Consider the following 23,853-nt stretch of genomic DNA (forward strand, 5'->3'; position numbering starts at 1 on the left):
TTGATGCCGCAGTTGTTGAAATAAACAGATTGATTTCATACAAATCATAAAAGCCTCTCCCTGTGTCATTGTGTGTGCGTGTATCCGCGGTGCGTGCGTGCGTGGCGGGTTCTTGATTGACCGATTCTCGAACATTACTTGAATACTTCTCAGCGAATATGAAAATAGTATTTTTGCCAAAAATACACAACCCTAGCACACGCATTTGAAAAGGCACCATCCAGGTGTTACTATCACCGTTCATTTGGAAAAAACAACGAGCTGTGCAAACCCAGCTCAACACTATTTCAACAAACACTGTCAGAAATGCAAGTACCATAACCAAGTTTATTGGTGTTTTCATTGCTGCTGATCTACGGCCATTCTCTGTTGTTGACAAACAAGCATTTTTTTTTAACTATGAACTGTAACGTACTGTGACTTGAAAACCGGGGCACGTACCGAACCGTGATTTTTGTGTACCATTCACACATGGGATAGCGTTTTCTTCCACAACTTCAGAAGTCCTAAAATAAATTTCGGCAAAGAAAACTTAACCCACGATATGCGGTAACTGTGGTTCTATTTAATGATAGACACAATCCATTAACAAACATCGTTTCTTATCAGTATTGTATGCATTATCGTTGTCGACTTGTGTTCCTAATATGCATGTGTCCCCCCGTTAATATACATTGCCTTGGACTGTATTATGCGTTACGTGTTTAATTTGCGTGTGTCTAAACAGATGGAGGCACACACGCGCGCCCGCATTCAATAATTATTTTACACATACACACACTTCATTCATTCGTTTTAACACTAACTCGCAGTAAAACAATGTTTTCTCACGATCAAATAGGCCTACTCATCAATTCTAAGAGTTATGGGCATGTACACGATTTCTGTGGCAAGAAAATATGTGTTTGCTGTACAGTGTTTGCAGATGCATTGATTTAAAAGTACAACTTATTACCGCTGTATCAGCTGTTCTTTCGCAAATAATTTACCAAGAATGTGTGGCTAGGTAGATGAGAGATTGCAAAGTCTATGCGCGAAGTGCACAAGCAACATTATGTATGCGCCTTTAAAATAGCATCTGAACAACGCGCCACTGACTTGAAACCAGGTATTTCCTGGTTTGTGGCGCAATTGCGTTCTGAACTGCAAAATAGCATCAGGGAACATTTGCGCCAGAACACGCCTCCTCCTTTCGACGAACCACCCCTTTGGGCGCAAGTGTAACAGAGTTAAAAATGTAGTGTATTATTATATATGATTCTCGCCAAAATAAAACTGCCGTGGTTAATAAGTGTGAATGGGAGCCACCCGTGGCCATATGGTGTACTGCAGATCTGCCGCGTTTAGTTCTGTGCTGCGTTCCTACTCGATCAGAGAAGCCCTTGCTTTTGATCTGGTAGGTTCGCTATATAAAGCACTGTACCCAATATCAGTTTTCTTAAAGTGAATTCATGTTTAAGTTGATAACTTCGATGTATCCCATGTGTTATGTTATTTTCCATTTACTGTTACGATCGTACTGTAGTTGCCATGTTTTAGAGAAAGTTTATTAATACTTTTCTTATGACCTTGGGTTTCTACATGCTAAGGCTAACATGGCTAGCCGTAAACTTCGCTAGCCACGTTCATACATTGAAAGTAATATTACTCTCTTTCTTGCTTGTGCAGATGCTGTATATGTACACCGATTTCTGATGGCAATGACTTGATTTATTTTCCAAAGGTATGTGGCTCCATAATGTAAATAGGTTTTAATAAAGTGCTGTAACTGCACTTGGACTACAGTTATGCCCATTCATGGGAAGTTAAATGTTTTGTATGTATTTTCTATTACTAGTAATCATCAGAGAAGCCCTTGCTTTTGATCTGATGCTGTATATGTACACAGATTTCTGATGGCAATGATTTGATTTATTTTCCAAAGGAAAATAAAAGAAAGAAAATATAACATTTTCGCCTCCGTCTCCCTGATGCTCGACCATCGTTACACAAGATCATTCCCTAATTTACCGACGTGTGGCGGTGGAGGGAAAAGAACGCTCTGCGCCAGTTGCAAACTAGCAACGACACATGCGTCAGTGTAGAAAGTAGGGCCCGACCGATTCATCGGCCTGCCGATTTAATCGGCCGATTATAGCCTTTTTGAAAATAATCAACATCTGCCAAAAAGACGCATATTACAACCGATTTTTTTTAATTTTACCGTACAACATGAAAGCACGCTCGCTCAGGCAGCTGCACGCTCACCTCACCAATGTACACAAGACGCATTGTTTGAGCATGTTGTGCCTGTTTTTCTTTAGGTCCCAGGCCATGTTAATTTGTTATACTGTAGACTCTAACGGTGAGACCATACTGCTCAGCACGCACGTGTTAGTCACTGCTCACGAGCGCAGCACATTGGGAGTTAGTTATTTATTTTACATTTTACATTACACTCATTTTTTACTGTAAATGTATTCTAAAACACTCAAAGGTTCTGCATTCAATTCACATATTCGTCAAAAGTGTTCAAAGTATATTTAAGGTATCAGAAACTACGTTTTATAGGCTTTTTTTTGTTTTGTTTTTAATCGGCCGATTAAATCGTAATCGTAATTTTTCTCTGAAAATAATCGGAATCGGCACTCAAAAATCAATATCGGTCGGGCCCTAGTAGAAAGTTAATTGCGCCGGATGCAAGATAGGGCCCATATCCTCTTTCCTAGGCCTGACATATAGCTTCTATCCTAGCCCCTAGCCTCTATCATAAGTAAACAGATAAATCCATTGGAAATGACCTATAGAAGAAACAAGGAGGTCAACAGGTGGTACATCAGCCATATGTCATAACTGTTAAAAAATAGGATGTAAACTTGTACAAAAAAAGTCCTTGCTCCTATTGTGGCCAAAAAAATAACATTAAGCACACTCTCAGAGTCGACAAAAATGTATTTTTGTTAACAAGCCCTGGACTGTGAGCCGTGGCTGGAGACACACACGCACGCCCACGCGCACACGCACACGGACACGCACACACACACACACACACAGGGCTTACCGGAGGTGATCAAAGTCCTCAGAGGTGCCTCTGGGCCTGACAGATACTCTGTTGACCTCGTTATGGAGGCCATCCAGTAGGAAGCGCAGGAACTCCTGAGCGTCCTGTTGGCTGTGAGGTGAAACACAGACAAACAAACAAACAAACAAACAAACAAACAAACAAACAAAAAAACAAACATAGGAATCAGCACCAAACTAAATTTTTCGATGATTCATTATAATGATATATCTTAGTTCAGCAGCCACTAAAGGGTGAATCTTTGTGTCTGACAGTAAGTGTAGGCATGTGAGTGAGTGAGTGAGGGGAGTGAGTGAGTGAGTGAATTGAGTGACACACCAAAAGCGAATTGAGCTGCCAATTCACCGGCAGTCATTCACTTTCTATGGGCAAGAGCGACCAAAGCCACAAAAGCGTCAAATGCTACCAGCGGCAAAAGGTGAGCGACCAGAGCGACCAAAAAAAGTTTAAGACGGCTGAACTTCATGCAAATTACTATGACGCGTTTCAGCGGCAAAACACACAGCCAATCGGAATCCCTTGCGTGGATCCCAGGGAACACCGAACACCGGCAGTTTGGTTCCTACCTACCTTTTAGGTTCCTACTGAATTAATCGCGGCTGTAACTGGGCACCCGGTGTTGTTCGATCCGAGCCTTTTTAATTTCAGAGATCGCAACAAAAAGGCTCTGGCCAGGGCGGAGGTGTCACGCGTGGTTGGTTGGTCTGGTGTATGAGTTAATGAAATGTTTGAGATGATTGTAAAATAGGCGCGATACATGCCTGCTAACCGAGATCCTAGCATACTAATCTTCCTTTCTCTGAATGGGACGATATCGTTTTCAAATATCGAAAATACATACGTTGTGCAAAGGAATAATACGTTGTGCAAAGGAATAATGCACGCATAATAATGCAATAATAATGCAAATTAATAATGCACGGAACAAACGTGTCACTTCAATATGCAGTTTAATAGAGGATAGACAGCTGACAAATGACCATTTGGCAGACGATTTTATCCAAAGCGACTTACAATAAGTACATTTATCATAAGAAGTGAAACAATATATTGCTTTCAATGACAGTGATAATGACAGCTGTGTTTTCTGTTTTGTGTTCATTAGTTATAGCCCATGGTGCAGGTTTTTATTTTCTGGCTTTTTTCTAGTTGGTAATAAACATTTAAACAATTATCCATTGTATTTGATGTTGTAGGGCAGGGGTCGGCAACCTATGGCACGCGTGCCACGGTTGGCACGCCGCAGAATAAACACTGGCACGGCACCACAGTGTTATTACGATACTCACTTTATCTGTCCCGTTTAAAAAAATAAAATAAAAAAAGCCGGCTTTTGTCTGCCGGCACTAGGACCCGGAGGACACCACTGGATTTGATGTTGGAGTGTGGCCATTGGTCAGGTTGCAGCGGGAGAATTTCAGATCAAATTGTCTGAAATTCAAGCGCACTGTCCGCTGTCTTCGTGCTGACATAAATTAATGACAGAGCGTGATATTGCTAACAATGGCCACACCCGCTGCAGCTAAAACTAGGCCATTCCAGTGCTGCTGGACACAAGAGTTTGGTTTTGTATTTGTGAAGGACCGTGCTGTGTGCATTTTATGCTGTGAGAATGTTGTGTGCAGAACGTCAAGTGTTAAGCGTCATTTTGAGATGAAGCACGAGAAGACCTTCAAAGACCAAGCAGACTAATTAGAGTCAATCAAACGTGCTGTGTCCAGATATGAAAAACAAGCTTGCTCCTTCAAGGTTTTTACCACTGCTAAAGATCACGGGACAGAAGCAAGTTATCGCATTGCGCATTGCATTACAAAGCATGGGAAGCCGTTTACAGATGGCGAATTTATTAAGGAGGTTAACAACGGAGCACTCTGAGGCATGTTTGCAACTCAAAGTAGGCCTAACTAACTACAAGCCACAGATCACAGAGCTCAGTCAAGCAAAGCAGGGCCAGGGATCACACTGACTGTCTGGTAGGCATCTGATAATTTGATGTTGCTTCAGCTTACACTAGTTTTAGTTCAAATGTGTAGCTGTTTTTCAGTCTTTGAAATGTTGATGTGGCTATTTTGTTAAGAATACAGATACTGTTATTGTTGAGAATCAAATTCCAGGTATATTGGGAAGAAAAATGTATTGTGTGTCATAATTTATCTTTGCGTTATTGTTGATAAAAACCAGGGATCACACTGACTGTCTGGTAGGCATCTGATAATTTGATGTTGCCTCAGCCTACACTAGTTTTAGTTTAAATGTGTCGCTGTTTTTCAGTCTTTGAAATATTGATGTGACTATTTTGTTAAGAATACAGATACTGTTATTGTTGAGAATAAAATTCCAGGTATATTGGAAAAAATAAAAAAATTGTGACATAATTTAACTTTGCGTTATTGTTGATAATGGCACACTAGATGAGAAGAAAATTTCAAACTGGCACTCCATGTCACAAAGGTTGCCGACCCCTGTTGTAGGGTATCACAAAAAATAAATATAAGGAAAAGTTGGTGATATTTTAGCGGTTAGCAACAGGTTAGCGATGACTCTTATTTCTCCCACAATGCATTGCATGACGTTACATGATGTACTCCGCTTTGGGACGACAGCCGAAGCCGCTAGTGAGAGAGTGACAGTGTCAGATTATATAAGTAAATAAATAGATAGAGATAGCCTAGAGATATATATATATATATATATATATATATATATATATATATATATATATATATATATATATATATATATATATACACATACATACATACATACATACATAGATAGATAGATAGATAGATAGATAGATAGATAGATAGATAGATAGATAGATAGATAGAATAACATAACATAGATAGATAGTGAGGAATAGCATAGCATAACATAACATAGATAGATAGTGAGGAATAGCATAGCATAACATAACATAGATTGATAGTGAGGGATAGCATAACATAACATAGATAGCTGATAGATAGATAGAGAGAGAGTAGATATATAAATAGATAAAATGGTTTACTACTGTGTTTGTAGCTTGAAGGGCTTGAAGGGCTCAAGCGCAGTGTTGGCCTGCTGAGGGGAAAGGACCTGCATTTGGCAACGCTGATCACGGACCGACATCGGCAGGTATTTACAATAAAAATGCAGTATAGAATGTAAATATCTGAATGGCACTGAAGCTGGATGTCTGTGGTTTGCCGATGCACTGAGGGCCACAAAGGTCAATCATTCACAAAAGTTTTTTTTTTTTTTCCTTAGGTTGCCAAATGGGTGAGAGAGGAGCTGATCACTGAAGGGACACAGCCTTATTTTGATGTGTGGCACATTGCCAAAAGTATGTATCCATTGTTGGAACCTTGAAGCAGTTTTTGTTAGTGCATATCAATTAATACCATTTGTTCTAAAACAGGTCTGTGGAAGGCATTGGATGCAGCATCCAAAGAGTGTGACCAACTACAGTTGTGGAGGCCAGCTATAGTGAATCACCTCTATTGGACTGCAGCCTCAACCCCAGATGGCAACCCAGCGGTCATGGAGGCCAAATGGAGAAGTTTAGTCAACCACATCCAGGACATCCATGACCATGACACCCCTGCCTTCTCCAGTTGTGCCCATGGCCCTCTAGACGGAGATCAGCGCAACAAAGAGTGGCTGGACCCAGGTACAGTACTGGTATTATGCACGCTCTACAGTTTTGTAGTATTTGCTGTCTTTGAGAAATTGTCTGGATGCTTTGACATGTGACCTTTGTGATGAAATTATTTTTTCATTCCCTGGCAATCTCATAACATTCTGTTTACTGTTTATGTTTGCTATAATTCATATGCAGGACAATTTCATGTGTGTTTCCATTAAAAAAGGAATTCTGTCTGTCTATCTATCTTCCTGTCTATTTGTACGTTTTCCGTCCGTGTGTTTGTCTGCCTCCCTGCCTACCTGTCTTGGTCTTTGCAGGCTCATTGGCAGCAGTAAAGTTGGAGAACATAATGATGAGGACTGCCTTACTGAAATATGTTCGACAGATGTCTCCACAGCATCAGACCTTCTCCCTTCAGGCTTACCACTCCCTCATCTTGCACTTTGCGCCCAAGCACACAGGGTTTTCATACTTTTGGATGTATAGCAGGTCAGTGCTATCCAATGGAATAACACTGCCAATTATTATGCCTTTTATAGTAATAATAGTAGCTATTAACATGCCTATTGTAGTATTTTGTCATACATACACCAAGTTTCAAAGGTTTTCTCAAATGTGTTATTTCGTAGGCTTCGCTTAGCGGCGCTGCATTATAATCACAATACCAATCGCGAGACAGCACGGAGAAGTGATGGGATGGAGAAGTACTGTGTGCGGTATCCGCGCTTCAGAAAAGGTGCCCATGTGGTGCATCCCATCATAGAGGCAGCCTCATACGGTAAGCAGTGTCATGCAGTTCTATCATATTTGAGATGGCGCACGAGACATAGGTGATCAGTGACAATGATCTTTATAAAGCAATATTATTATTATTATTATAATTAATATTATTATTATTATGTCTGCAGGTTATGCAACATCATTAATGAAGGCCCTTCGGGAGAGCTACGCCAATTCACCCGCGGTTCTTCGAGAGGTTAGCGCCAATTTGTCCTCCCATGCACCCGCCCCCATCGCCAAATCCTTCGAACAGATTCCTAAGGAGGAGGTCAGCCTCTACCTAGCCCGGCAGTCACGCTTCAAGAAAACCTAATTTCACATTATTCTTTTTTTCCACAGACAAGTCCAATGATTTAGTTGTGAGTATTTATTTTAGTTGTTAGTTATCTTCTAACCTTCTGTCCCTGTCATCTCATTTGGTGGTGGTTTCCTGCATGCTGCATGTTTTGTTTTTTGTTTTTGTGCTGTTGCTGTTTTTTACTTTGCACAAAATCATTACTTTTTTTCGTCAATAAGTGCCAATAATTGTCGCTGTACCCCATTCAAGGGGTCCTGAATGCTGCATGTCTGCTCCTCTGTCTGTGTGCTTGGTTTTTCTTTGTTTTTGTTATCATTTGCATGAAATTTCTTTGTATGTAATTCAAAATAATTTACCAATCATTTTACCTGTGCCTTGTCAACCTCTGTGTGCGGTGTTGTCTGGGCTCACTGTGTGTTTGCTTGATGTGCTTTTGCATGTATCACTGCATGTATGCATGCATGAAATAGTGTGTGTGTGTGTGTGTGTGTGTGTGTGTGTGTGTGTGTGTGTGTGTGTGTGTGTGTGTGTGTGTGTGTGTGTGTGTGTGTGTGAGAGAGTGTGAGAGAAAGAGAACCATCAGCTGACCCTCAGGTATGACCACACTATTGCAGAATTAATTAGAATAAGAATTAAACAGGCACAAAGTTTTGTGCCTAACCATTTTTTTATATCGATCTTTTTAACTTCCAACCTCTGTCTTTGTTCAGTAACCATTACAAGCAATTCCAATCAACTTTTTTTTATCCAAAATTCATGTGTTCTGTGTACTTTATAACATTTTAAGGGCAATTGAGCGATCACAACAGAATAAGCATAACAATTATTTTTATTCATTTTCATCCAAACGAGGCCATTGAAAGACCTGATAGGTCTGGTCACCACTCTGGAATTGTTGTCCGATGGTTGAAACCACACAAGAGGGTAGAGGCTTCCTTATACTCCTGCCTGAAATGCCATAAGCCCAGCGTATAGCCTGCCGGTACGCAGTGTACAGGCAGGCATTGTTTCTTATGCATGTTTATTGTGTATGCAACACATCTCCCGTCACCTATAACTGTTGGTTCAAAGGACTCAGTGTCAAAAGATTGGTAAAGTAAACATAAACCATGAACATACTCGTGCGTGCTGGCTTGAAGGGGACCATGATCCTGCCTGAAAACTACGAAAACTGGACTTTAACACCATTTTGGAGACATTTCTAACTTTATACATATTTTGAGTGCTTTATGTACCCATTAATCGAAACTTCCGGTTAACCTTTCCTGCACCATGGGCTTTAATGAGTGCAACATCCATAGTGATTTTGATACAAAGTGATGATAAGTGGGAGTATTTATAGAAAATATTTGCGAACGTTCGTATTCAAGCGGGAATCATTTTCATTTGCTCTCTACTACCAATCTAACCCACCACGTTTTTGAAATCGTCACATACACAAACTCAACGACAAGACGAGGGATAAATGACAAGGGATATATCTCTTGTCTTTTATCCCTCTATTCCCCACTATTCACGGAGCCTGAGGTGAATCATTTTTAAATAAATAGTCTGGATAGATAGATAGCCTAGTCAAGTCTTTATTAATACCAAACGACACAAATAGTCGGGAATTCATTTACGTGATTCGGCTCACACAGGACAGTAGCCTTCAAGACCACACAGAACAAGGGAGACAAGTCTGACTGGACATACACAAAATACATCACATTAAAACTACACGCGTAGATGGATGGAAGGACAGACACACAGACAGACAGACAGACAGACAGACAGACAGACAGACAGACAGACAGATAAATATGTTCCATTATTTGCCTTGCGGAGCCAGCCAGTCCTGTGAGCGTATGCAAATTAGCCATGTGCGCCAATGTCAATATGTTTGATGAATTAGTGCAGATCATGATGCAGATGCAGATGCAGATCAGTGAAACATATTTTAACTAGCCTACTACAGCACGCAACGTGTTTTTGTTCTTGGTTGTAATTACATTTTTAGGAGTTTTTTTAGATATATATTGGAGGGGAATCACTGTCCTACTTGCTGTGTCGAAGCACTTTATCCAACAAGGAAAACCGTCTCTCTCACTCTTTGATATGGCTGTCTGTACTAAAAGCATACGGCTCCTTTAAATGCGTCTGCAAAATTGAATTGTACGTCATGAGCGACTTGAGCGACAAAAGCGAACAGAAATATTTGCAGCGATACTTTATGAGCGACCAAAGCGTCTTTGCAGCGCAATTCGCTTCTGGTGTGAACGTACAGTGAGTGAGTGAAGGTAGTGCGTTGAGCGAGTGGAGTGAGGTGAGCGCAATGGTGAGTGAGTTAGTCAGTACGTTTACATGCACAGCTTAATCAGATTAAGGCTATAGTTCGATTATGCTCCTCAATCGGACAACTACAATTGTCTGAGTATACATGGCGGTGAGAAAATCGATTCATTGGCCGAAGCATTTCTTTCCCCGGTACGATAGGTGGCGCTGTGCCCATTTCACCTAGTGGTAATAGAGCCACCGTTTGACTCAGGCCGCCACAGCATTCGAGAAGGATGTTTTCAGTAGACAGCTGGCAGTTCACTTTCTCCGACGCTCGATTGTTCCGGTCGTATGCGGTCGTATGCAGACTCCTCCGGCGGCGGAGCAGCGGGAGGAGTCCAGCCGGAGGAGTCTGCATACGCCCAAGAGCACGGAACAATGGAGCGTCGGAGAAATGGACCCGAAGTGAACAGACAGCTGACCCGCATACAGCAACAATCCCTTTATCCTCTATGTCGCGTTTCAATATGGACTTCAGAGAGTCAAAGCCAAAGTTCCTTTACCCCAATTCCTTCTCCACCATGGCCGAGATAACCCTCACTACGAGTCTTTACGTGTTGCTGAAGTACCAGAGAGTCGGAGAACCTGACGCAGTCTTTAAGATTCATAATATCAGAGAATATCCCCGTCAGTTCGGCCGCGGCGCAATGAATGAATAAAGATCGTAAAAAAACATTTATTTTGACAGATGTGCCCGAAGTTACTACTTTTAGGGATGTGCATTTCTGGCAAAAATACTACTCGATATTTGCTGAGAAGTATTCTAATAATATTTGAAAATTGGTCAATCAACAGGGTAGCCGCGGGGTCTTAAAAGTCTAAAAAATGTCTTAAATTTCATGTTCCTAAATTAAGGCCTTAAAAAGTCTTAAATTGCGTTACCCAAGTCTTAATTTTTTAAAGATGGTCTTAAATTTCCTACTAGGATATGTTTTCGTAGTCAACCGGACTGTAACACAAGGGGAAAATGGGGGGCGTTTTGCGTATCGGGGTTTTGCGTAGTCAGAGAACGTCTCATTTATTGGAGCATGCGCGAACAATACTTTGGGTTTTCGCGCCGGCAATCTCAACAAACATAATCAGTCGAGAGGAGACGCCACATCATGGGGAAGCAGGGCTCTAAAGTCTCACGCATTCGGCGTGAGACACACGCAATTCGACCCATGCACACGCTCACACGCCACACTTCGTATTTCTCACGCAGAGAACTTACCAGGATAGCGCCCACCAACTTGCGCCACTATTTAACAGTGGAACAGGTAGGAATCAAATGGGTTCCCCTTACGAAGGGTGACCAGACGTCCTCTTTTGCCCGGACATGCCCTCTTTTTGAGACACTTTTAAAAAGAAATGTGTCCGGGCGGAATTTCAAAATCGTCCGGGATTTTATTAAAGCCTCATACATGTTCACATTGAATTTGCGTTGCGTTCCTCTGGGTCGGTCACAAACTACTTAAGCTACGCCCTCCCCACCTCGGTTCTGTTCGCTTTGCATTGGTGGAAGTGAGTAGGGGGAGTGGTTAAATAGAGCCTTCAGATTGGACGGTTTGACTTAAGAGTTACCGTCATGTTTTTTTTTGCCATTATTGTTTTATAGGGACAAACATTAACAAATTTGAAAAGAGTTTGTTTGTTTATATTTTATATTGTTTTGAAAGTTTGATATTTAAACCAAAAATACAGCTACACTTTCACACCATCACTTTGTGTATTGTTTTTTTTAATCTTTTATTATCATTTCTGGGTACATGGTCTTAAGAGACATCAGTTTGGCTCTTTGATTAGTGAGTGCACACTTATCCTTTGGCACATTCATTAATGTATTGACATGAATGTTTCATATGTTCCAAAAAAACATGAATAACATATGCACGACCGCGTTTTACGACCGCTTAATGGGTGCGATGTAGGTCTTAATTTTCATTGAAGTGGTCTTAAAAAAGTCTAAAAAAAGTCTTAAATTCGGGTTGATCAAACCTGGGGAAACCCTGATCAAAAACCCCCACGCACGCACGGACCTCGGATACACGCACACACACTGGAACAGGGAGAGGCTTTTAAGATTTGCATGAAATCAATCAGTTTATTTCAACAACTGCGCCATCAACATTCAACATCAAAATTATTTCAACGTGGGCTTAGGCAGATAGACCTACACGCGCCGAAAACGGATCGCTATTTATTTATTTATTTTACTGAACACAGCCTCCATAACGGTGAACTAGACACGTCAAAAATATAACTTCACACGGTGTGTCTTTTTACAATTTATTCGTTACCAGCATTCGTAGTGTTGCACAGCAGAGAAATAGTCCGCCAAAGACGTTGACGTCGCTTAGCAACCGAGGACGCTATTCACCATCGGAAGTTGTAAAGGCCTATGCAAGTCAACGGAGCGTTCAACAGCATTGAGAAGAGCCGTGTAATAAATAACGATAGTCACATTCATTATTCGATATTCTACGTGACTCAGACTATTCGACGATCGTTGCCCATCCCTAACTAACAACCTTGTTGATGACCAACATTTAGAAAGACATCTAGGCCTACTTTTAATTCATCCTTGGGTGAAATCGAAGTGTTACACGTGTTACGAGAGTGGCGTATGTGTGTGCGCGAGAATGTCTGTGTGTGTGTGTGTGTGTGTGTGTGTGTGTGTGTGTGTGTGTGTGTGTGTGAGAGAGTGACGTCAGCCAATCAGTCGACGAATGAGTGAACGAGCGAGAGTCAGTCTAGGAGGAATTAAACTAATCCGGTTGTGTTCTTCGAGTTACGTGTACTGTTAAATAAAGTACCAAACGGCAAGAATCTGTGCCTGTGTCTTCCGACCTATAAACAGACCCACTGCCGATTATAGTGAAGGGTGTTAACCCCGAAAGGACATCGGCCCTGGAGGGAACGTCTCCCCTGTGCTCCCCGACTACGGTCTGAGAGCTAAGGTACAGGAAAGGTGTAACACACGTTTCCTGCTGTCGGCTCCCAGACCGTAGTCGAGGAGCACAGGAGAGACGTTCCCTCCAGGGCCGATGTTCTCTCGGGGGTAACACCCTTCACTTTGACCGGCAGTGGGTCTGCTTATAGGTCAGAATGAAGCGGCCACCGATTATTGATAGGCTGGGTACTTTATTCGTAGTTCCACTAACTTAACAGTACACTTCTTTTGCAAAGACACAACCAGACTCGTTCATTCACTAAACTGACACGCGCAACCGCTCGCTCTCCTCGCTCGTCCCTGTTTTTCGACGGCGACAACAACATGACTATCGTCTCCTTATACTTCCGGATCACGGCCCCAGAGAAATGTCTCGAGCATGCGCAGAACGCAAAATCCAAATCCATGCGATCAGACCTGATACATGCAAACTTAATTCGACTTATCTAGGTGATCAAACAATCAAATTATCAAACAATCAAATTATCTAGGTGTCTTAATTCGACTATGAGTAACTCGATTCATTTCGATTATAGTTTGACTAAGGTGTATACATGCATCTTAATAATCCAATCATAGTTGGACTAAACCAATAATTTGATTTTCTTGAGGGTCATGTAAACGCACTGAGTGATTGGAGTGTGTGAGATCCGAGTGTATGAGTGAGTGTCTTTTTGTGGGTCAGGGTGTTGAACATACTTGTATCCTACGAATCTGGGTGCGTATCTCTGGATTTGAGTCTTGAACTCAGACGGGCTGACAGCATCGCTGTTGGACGACATCCACATGGTCTGGAGCAGCTTGGCAAATTCTGCCCAAACATACACACACACACACACACACACACACACACACACACACACACACACACACACACACACACACACACACACACACACACACACACACACACACACACACACACACACACACTAGCGGTTGAAACACTTTTGATTTACTTTCTATGTTTGTGCGTGTGTGTGTGGGGTCATTGTTTCCCTCTGTTTATGGATGCTTGGGTGTCTTATTCATGCAAAGGCTTCTTTATGAATAAATGTATGTATGTATTGCACAGTGCCCTATACCACGAAGCTCGCTGAACATACCCAGGCTTTCTTGGGAAAACCTGGCTCGACAGAGCCGCAACTCGCAATCAGAGTAAAATGGTACCACGAAGCTCACTTTAGATTCAATTAGTTGAACCAGGTTTTCCGCTTTAGGTTCAGTGCGCGTTCACGTGAAAGGGGCGTTTTTTGCGTCATTTTTCTCACCTTTACGATAGATCAAGCAGTCTATATGCGTATAAGTGAAAATATTCTGCATATTGTCTGTAAAATAACTATGCCAAATGCAGAATTGTTCGCCATTAATCCAAATAGAATGATGATGATTTAAAAATGCATATGCAACGTCCATCCTGCCTTATTCTATCATTTAGGGAATTCACTTTAAATACACCCTATTTAAGAAATGTATGGCATGTTTTCGACCGCTGAGTGGTAGCGGCTCTAGCGTAATGGATTGGTATAATGGTGCGGCCACACCAAACGCGTATCTCGCGTAATTTTTACGCGCGTAACGCGCGTAAAATGTTGCTTGACCATTTTGTGTCAAAAATGGGCATACGCTCCTAACGCGCCAACGCTCCTAACGCGCCTAGATGAGTCCATGTCCATGCAAGTGAACGGAGCGTTCCCTCTTCGTCATAACTATCAAACCAAACATCCTTCACATTCATCGAGCGAACATTACGAAAGTAAAATGCACATTTCTCACTAAAATTTTTTCCATAAACGCATTTAATGGCGTAACTATGTTACTATTTCCACCCAGAATAAAGAAAGTTGTCGGCCGTGGCTGCGCTGGAGTCCGAGGTAGGAAACCCAAACGCCGCCGTGTTTGGGTGATAGAGTTTAGATCGGGTTAGATTAAATAATCTCGGATATAAATAACAATAATCGGGTTAAATAACTTCACATGGTGTGTCTGGTGTGTTTCCAGCATTCGTAGTGTTGATCAGCAGATATATAGTCCGCCAAGACGTTGAGGTTGCTTAGTAACCAGAGACTCTGTCCATGCAAGTGAACGGAGCGTTCCCTCTTCGTCATAACTATCAAACCAAACATCCTTCACATTCACCGAGCGAACATTATGAAAGTAAAATGCACATTTCTCGCTAAAAATGTTTCCATAAAAGCATTTAATGGCGTAACTATGTTACTATTTCCACACAGAATAAAGAAAGATGTCGGCCGTATGCTTCTGTCCAAGCTCACTACTCTCTGCCAGTGACGTCGGGTCAAGCTCAACGCTGATTGGGCAACGCGGCTAATCGTCATTGTATGAGCGTAAAAAGTTCAATTTTTTGAACTCTTGAAATGTACGCGCGTATATATACGCGCGTTACGTGCGTAAATATACGCGCCTAATACGCGTGTTACGCGCGTAAAATGTTGCTTTACCGCATGTAACGCGTGTACGCGTCTCATACGCGCGTAAACCAATGGTTCCCTATGGAAAAATTGACGATTTTATACGCGAGGTAACACGTTTGGTGTGGCCGCACCTTAAGACCCGAACGCCAGCGACCGGGGTTCAATTTCGCCGGACTTTCATCATGCATTTTACCCCCATAGATGTGGTGCCAGCACGGCCTTGAAAATATGGGTTCCATAAGCTTTAGTGAATTAGTATTCCATATGCATGAGAATTAAGACTTTTAAGCTTCACATAAATTTGCATCACTTGGGAGTCGAACCCCCCGCGCAGAAATTCAAGACTGACGCGCTACCTCCACTCTAGCACACTGTCACGGAGACACAATGCGCAACAGTAATCGTTGTCTACATAAGGTCCAAAAGGACGATCAAATAACGAACACCCTCTGATGAGAATCTGTATCTCTCATGAAGAACCCCAATTTCGTTGTTTGCACAATGACAATAAAGTCTGAAATCTGAATATCGTCAGACAATGCCAAAGGATCGGTTCTGTCCCGTAAAACCCTCTGTCTCCGGAGAGACGCCTGTACGAGAAGTGCGCCGGGGTCCACGGGAACACCCACAAATGGTGACGCCATTGTCAGAGGAGGGGCTAGGAAGCTGCGCACGCCGATTTAAGTAGCCGATCTCCGGCTAGACTAAGCCGAAAAACTGCTCCCGACCAGGTTTGGTTGCGAGCATAAGTCACCATGGTGATACAGCGACGCTAAAAGAGATCGACTTTCGTGGTACAACTAACCCAGGCTTGGAGCTCAACATACCTCGCTAACCCTCTAAGCGAGCTTCGTGGTACAGGGCCCAGGTGTGTTAGGCATATGTTGGATTGTTTAGGCATGTGTCGCTGTGTGCATTCATGAGTGCGTTTATGCATGCAGGTTGTGTTTAAGCATGCACAGGTGTTTTTGTGCATGCATAGGTGTGTTTATGTGCCGGTATGTTAATGGGTGTGTGGGTGTGTTATGCATGCAGGTGTTTTATGCATCTGTGGTTAGGTTTATGCATGGTTGTGTTAGGCATGTCCAGGCGTGTTTATCAATACGTGGTTGTGTTATGCATTTGCAGGTGAGTTGATGCTGTGTGGGTGCGTTATGCATTTGCAGGTGAGTTGATGCTGTGTGGGTATGTTATATGTGCGTGGGCCTTTCTTACCTTCCATGAGGGCTGTGTTGGTGCGGCTGTTGTTGTTAAGGTCTCTGCGGTGCGAGTTGTGCAGGCAGTAGTCTCTCAGACTGTGTGTGTTGCTAAGACACTGCAGGATGCTATTCATAAAACACTGCACGTGCAAGCACACGTACAGATACGCAAACACACACACAAACATAAGAAAGATAAAGGGATACACATATTAAACACATTTAATTAACACATTATAATATGTCAATACATTTGTTTGTATGAACAACTTTGAATGCAAATTTTTTTCTGATTTAATTTTTAATGGTGAAAGCCCTATAACATTCATCAGAAAAGTCTGACAACTTGGACAAATCTAAACCCCCCCTTACACCCTCCCACCGACATAGTTCTTAACAGAAAATTGTTGGTACTTTGTGGTAATGTTATTCAACAATGGCCAAATGGCTTGGAAGACAGACCAATCGTAGTCATCACATGTGTGTGCATAGGACAAAGCAGATCAGACCAGGGGGGTATACCACGAACCTCGCTGAACATACCCAGGCTTACTTGGGAAAACCTGGCTCGACAGAGCCGCAACTCGCAATCAGAGTTAAATGGTACCACGAAGCTCACTTTAGATTCAATTAGTTGAACCAGGTTTTCCGCTTTAGGTTCAGTGCGCGTTCCGTGAAAGGGGCGTTTTTTGCGTCATTTTTCTCACCTTTACGATAGATCAAGCAGTCTATATGCGTAGAAGTGAAAAGATTCTGCATATTGTCTGTAAAATAACTATGCCAAATGCAGAATTGTTCGCCATCAATCAAAATAGAATGATGATGATTTAAAAATGCATAAGCAACGTCCATCCTGCCTTATTCTATCATTTAGGGAATTCACTTTAAATACACCCAATTTAAGAAATGTATAGCATGTTTTCAACTGCTGAGATGTAGCGGCTGTAGCGTAGTGGATTAGTATAAGACCCGAACGCCAGCGACCGGGGTTCAAATTCGCCGGTCTATCATCATGCATTTTACCCCCATAGATGTGGTGCCAGCATGGCCTTGAAAATATGGGTTCAAGTTTGAAATAAGCACAAAAATATAATTCCATAAGCTTTAGTGAATAAGTATTCCATATGCATGAGAATTGGGACTTTTTAAGCTTCACATAATTTCGCGTCACTTGGGAGTCGAACCCCCCGCGCAGAAATTCAAGAGTGACGCGCTACCTCCACTCTAGCACTCTGTCACGGAGACACAATGCGCAACAGTAATCATTGTCTACATAAGGTCCAAAAGGACGATCAAATAACGAACACCCTCTGATGAGAATCTGTATCTCTCATGAAGAACCCCAATTTCGTTGTTTGCACAATGACAATAAAGTCTGAAATCTGAATATCGTCAGACAATGCCAAGGGATCGGTTCTGTCCCGTAAAACCCTCTGTCTCCGGAGAGACGCCTGTACGAGAAGTGCACCGAGGTCCACGGGAACACCCACAAATGGTGACGACATTGTCAGAGGAGGGGCTAGGAAGCTGCGCACGCCGATTTAAGTAGCCGATCTCCGGCTAGACTAAGGTTGAATCTCATTCCTTTGCTCCAAGGAAAATCTCAGCCCTAGCCCTCGCTGTTGCGCGTTCACGCGCCGTGGAGCCATGTCCCAATACCAGTTTAAAGGTAGCTTAAGGGGTAAGGGGGAGGGCTAACATCCCCTCAAAATTGCGATTTTCGATGGGCACACTCAAAGCGCTTCAGTTCTGACTTGCTCCCACAATACCTTGCGAGAAAACGGAAAATCAAGAAATATCCTAGACAAGATGGAGGGCGAAAAGATGCGACAGGATTGGAAAAACACAAATGTAAGTGTTTTCTCTGTAATTAACTATTAATCATTTTATTAATTATACTCTGCAACCTGGCCGCGGGCTACGAAGCCCGGCCGCGGACTCTCGGAAGATCGCGAAAGTCCGCGGCCGGGCTTCTGACCCCGGTCCTCGGCTGGGCTGCAGAGCCCGATCACGGTCTCTGCAGCCCGGCCATCGACCGGGGTCGGGCGGCCCGCGGTCGGGGAGCTGCGGGGCACATGTCGTATGATATCCAGATCTTCCATGTTCTAGTGACTCCAAGTTAAAAATAAGCTTTATACTAATATATTATATTATATTAGTAATATTCTATAAGTATTATTATATATACTAATATATTATATTATATTAGTAATATTACATGGTTAATCAATGTATTTTTTGGCAGTACTATATTGTGTACATAGCTATTATATATTGTACATAACATATGGCCATATCAACCAGTTCTGGCATATAATTCCTAATTCCTTCTAATTTGTTTTCTTTCAGGACATCGTTGAGTCCACTGCCACCAGCCCCCCCACCTCTCCCTCATGCTCCTCCACCACAGGCACCTCTTCCACCACCCCAGACACCCCTTCCAAGAGGAGAGTGCCAGGGGGCAGGCGAGGCATGAGGAGAGCGAGGCAAAGTTGGCGGAATGGTGGAGAAGATGTGATTCTCCACCATTCTCTCAATAGCTGAGAGAGTGTGTGTGTGTGTGTGTATTTTTAGGTGTGCGTGTGTGTGTATTTTTAGATGTGTGGTTCAGTGTTTCTTATTTAAATAAAGTGTTTCTTCTAAAGTGTTCTTGTTCTTAACTGATTATTATCTAAGGGTGCACTCACACTAGGCCATCTGGCCGTGGCCGTGGCCGTTTTAGCACCTAACCGTGCTCAAATCTGCCAGTGTGAGTGTGGCCAGTCTGGCCAGGCCGGGCCAATTTGGCCACTTGGGAGAGGTGTGCTGCTACGGCACGGGCCGCTACGGTACAGATGCTAATGAGCCGACACGCGCACACGCACAGCTACGCAACCTGAGCTGGATGACGTATAGTCAATGCGACGACCACGGACATAATAAAGGCGACGAGCCTTCTTTCCCATTAAACGGTAAACATCGCGTCAAGCGGTTCAACTGTTGGTGTGTTCTCTGTGTTGTTGTCCATTGTTGTTAAAACTCTGACTGGCGGCAGACTTTATTATGGTCCATGCAGCGGACGCTTGGTGATGACGTATTACGACGTGATGACGTATGTACAACCACTTCCGTGGCCAGGCCACAGCTGCGACGGCCAACGGCCACGGCCAGATGGCCTAGTGTGAGTGCAGGCCAGAGAACAATGGGGCCATTTGAGCACGGTTAGGTGTGAAAACGGCCAACGGCCACGGCCAGATGGCCTAGTGTGAGTGCACCCTAATACCACCTTTAACATGTAGCTAAGTGACATTCAAAATAAAGGTATATTACGAGGGACAAATAGTATTAAAAAAATCCTTAATTTAAACATGCCAATTACAAAATATAAATACCATTTCAGGTTAAACATCTTTACAATGGGTCTTGCTCGTTGCCCGAGACAATGGCAGCCAGTCTGTCTCTTGTAACATTACCAGGGGTCTGGTTATCTGCTAGGGGGCACGGGGAGGCCATGATGACGTCACAGGGTAGGGTTGTCCCATTTGGTAGGGGATCGGTTAGGGGTAGCAATGAGCATGAGCTATGAGGGTAAGGGTTAGGGTTAGGGTTGAGATGTAGGGTTGAGACAGTGAGCAAAGAAACGGGATTGGGCCTAAGCCGAAAAAATGCTCCCGACCAGGTTTGGTTACGAGCATAAGTCACCATGGTGATACAGCGACGCTAAAAGAGATCGACTTTCGTGGTACAACTAACCCAGGCTTTGAGCACAACATAACTCGCTAACCCTCTAAGCGAGCTTCGTGGTACAGGCCCCAGGTAGAAGTAGAGATAGAGGTAGAGAGTGAGAGAGAGGTAGAGAGAGAGGGGTAGAGAGAGAGGGAGAGAGAGGGGTAGAGAGAGAGAGAGAGAGAGAGAGAGAGAGAGAGAGAGAGAGAGAGAGAGAGAGAGAGAGAGAGAGAGAGAGAGAATTCTTCAAGGTCCGGAGTACAGCGGTGAGATCAGATTAGGTTACTGAAAAGCGGACAAGTGCATTCTCTCTTTGTCTCTCACACACACACACACACACACACACACACACACACACACACACACACACACACACACACACACACACACACACACACACACTTATCTTAGGAGCAGCCCCTACGCCTGTTGCCTGGCAGAAACATATCAGCGCTAACTGCTAATAGTGATCGAAACATAAAAAAAGAACTCCCTGTCAGCGCTTCATGAGTCTCATTCCTCTGTCTGTGGTCTCAACACAGCTTTTCTCTGTTATGCAATATGCAGTTGCGTCGCGTTTCTTTTATTGATTTTACAGACCAAATACAGTGCCATGATAGCCAACTAGAAATAGAATAGGTATTTGCATTTAGTTGTACCACAATCGCAATCCCATGGGAACTTGCCAAATTCAATTTTCTTTTAAAGAGCAAGTTAACCCCAAACCATTTTCTTTTTTAACAAGATTATACAGTTTGTCTCATATGATCGTCAACATAGTAATGCTGTCTTAGTATTGTTCCTGAATTTTAGTATTGTTTCTGAAATAGGTCTGTCATTTTGAGAAAACTCCTATGGTTTTGCCAGTCTCCGCCAAACAGGAGAACGTTCCACTCTGCTGCGAACAAAGGTCACAACCTTTTGTGATGTTGTGGACCCTTTTCCAAGGCCCTTCAATGACACGACCAAGGGACAAAAGGGCGAGATGTGTCTGGATGTGTAGAGGTCTGTTTGGGCCGTGGCTGACTGTGGCATCCGAGAGAAAGTAAAGCTTCTCGGACACTTATTGTATAATGTGGCTGGATGGGGAGGCTCCGTCTGAACTGCTTATTTTGATGTCCGCATTCCAGTGATGGTTACATTTGTGTGTGTGTAGTGTGTTTGTCTGTGCCTGTGTTTGTGTGTGTGTGTGTGTGTGTGTGTGTGTGTGTGTGTGTGTGTGTGTGTGTGTGTGTGTGTGTGTGTGTGTGTGTGTGTGTGTGTGTGTGTGTGTGTGTTGAACACTTACTGTGTTTCCCAGGTTGCGCAATCCCACAAGGCCTTGTGCACTCTTGGAGTTCTGCAAGGAAGGAAGGAAAAAGACACAATGTTTCAACAGCCGGACCATGTGTCAGAAGCATGTGTGCATGTGTGTGTGCGTGTGTGTGTAAGTGAGTGTGTGTGCGTGTGTGGTTCGTATATTGATATACTGAGAAAATAACTTATACAATTTAAATAACTTAAATTTACAAAAAAAACAGTTTGGAAGCATGAGCTAAAAAACAACACAATAGTTGTTGTTTTTATCCTATGTGGTAATTCTTGACCTTTGCATGTAATTGTACAGAATGACCATGTCATACCACACATTGGACTATCAAACACCTTGACTCGACTTTGACAACCCAAACACTCCTCCTGTTCACATGAGGACGGATTGAAAACGAGGGTTTAACCTTAAAAAGAGCATGGTTGGACACAGCTATCACTGCTGGATGTATTGGCTGATACCATGCTGTGCTGGGGCCTTTTAACTAAGAGCACATGCCACATTCTTTACAAAAAAGTGTACACATCTGAGGTGGTAATAACTCCTCTAGCTTTTTGTTAAAGGTGCTTTAAGTGCTATTATTTGAGTCATAATTTGTTAGACATGACCTAGCCATCCATAAGCTACTAGTGAGTGAAATGTGCTGTGAGAAAATCGTATCAATAAAAATAATTGAGTTGACTGCAACTGCCTCTGTATAAGGTCGCTCCCAGCTCATCTCTGCCCTGATTCTTTCTGAGATTTGATTGTGCCTGTCAATCACAGGTATGTGCGAAATGCCTTTTTTAATTTCTTTATTTTCTAGATGTTTAGTTTAAGATCTTACTCTCAACCTCTTCTTTTATCTGCTCTCTCCATTTTCAACTCTCACATCTTTACCTACAACAGCTTTAATTGACCTTTCGCGCCCCCCGTCGTGACCATGACGAACTTCGACAAACAAACCAGACTAGGTAACAAAAACTTATGGAAACATGTATATCAAAGCAGGTTCTTGAGTTTGGGCAGCAAATTATTTAATTTCTTCCAGAAGCAATCAAAAGGGACTAAATTACGCTATGGAGAAGCATATTCAAAAATTAAAAATACAAGGTGACAAGCTTGAATTCAGTTGCTTTTCTGGCCTGCCACACAGTCTACCCCAAGCACATCGTTTGACCATGTTTATTTAACATAAAATTAGGCCTCCTCCCTGTTGTTTTCAATGGAGTTGTCCGAGCTGATGTCCGACTATAGTTAAGTCTGGAATGTCATTGGCTCATCTACGTTCTAAGGGCGGAGATTTGCGACAGGTCAATTGTCTCTCTTCAACATTTGATTAGAAAAGCTTCATTTTTATGTTTATTTATTTTTATTTTGGTTGTTTGTTTACAACTACAAAAAGAGCTATAACGTGACAAAACAAGTGAGGGTGCTGGTTGGTAAGTCAGTCAGTCAAACGGCAAGTAGACAGGAAAAAGACAAGTCTGTAATGTGAGTGTTGCATGTGAGGGAGAAGCAGATATCATGTTTTCCACATGACCTGAACTCCTCAAATCTACTCAGCAAAGCACAAAGGGACGTAGCAGCTTAGTGTAGGTGTAGCTATATGATGGCTCAATAAGGTATTCACAGGGTATCCGTAAACAACAGTTAGTATAATTCCATCCATTACTCCTCTGTTGTGTCTTAGTAGCTAAGAATTAGATTAACATTGTGTTTGGAAAAACAGCAACCTCCGCTTCCTGCTGGGGTCCTGCATCAGCATTCGCTGTACATTATCCTCCTCACCGTAAAATATGCTGTTTTATGTAAACTATTCCAAAACCATTTTATTCGAAATACAGTTTGCTTTCTGGATAAATTATATGCCCTATGCAGTTATTTTGCCGTAGGAGTTTTTTGCTTTATCATCAAACAGTATTTCTTGCACTTCTTTTTCTTATTAGGTTGTAAAACAAACAAAGCAGCCTCTACTCCAACCTACATGCATGGTGCACCAACCAGGCCTCGAGCCTAACTGCATGGTGCACCAACCAGGCCTAAAGCCTAACTGCATGGTGCACCAACCAGGGCTAGAGCCTAATTGCATGGTGCACCAACCAGGCCTAAAGCCTAACTGCATGGTGCACCAACCAGGGCTAGAGCCTAATTGCATGGTGCACCAACCAGGCCTCGAGCCTAACTGCATGGTGCACCAACTGGGCCTCG

The 23,853-nt window shown here is 42.8% G+C and overlaps 1 protein-coding gene across 11 annotated transcripts in view; it reads right to left on the bottom strand.

Moving 5' to 3' along the window:
- The window catches only part of usp2a (ubiquitin specific peptidase 2a), a 119,397-nt gene that overhangs the window by 34,668 nt on the left and 60,876 nt on the right, over positions 1-23,853 (bottom strand). For all 11 annotated transcript variants that reach the window (XM_030381197.1, XM_030381198.1, XM_030381200.1 and 8 more), the window contains 4 exons: positions 21,643-21,693; positions 16,666-16,789; positions 13,715-13,826; positions 3,041-3,151 (listed from right to left, as the gene is read on the bottom strand). In XM_030381197.1, coding sequence (XP_030237057.1) covers positions 3,041-3,151; positions 13,715-13,826; positions 16,666-16,789; positions 21,643-21,693 — 398 coding nt within the window. The remainder of the gene's footprint in view (positions 1-3,040; positions 3,152-13,714; positions 13,827-16,665; positions 16,790-21,642; positions 21,694-23,853) is intronic.

This window comes from Gadus morhua, chromosome 16 (genome assembly GCF_902167405.1).
Source record: "Gadus morhua chromosome 16, gadMor3.0, whole genome shotgun sequence".
NCBI lineage: Eukaryota > Metazoa > Chordata > Actinopteri > Gadiformes > Gadidae > Gadus > Gadus morhua.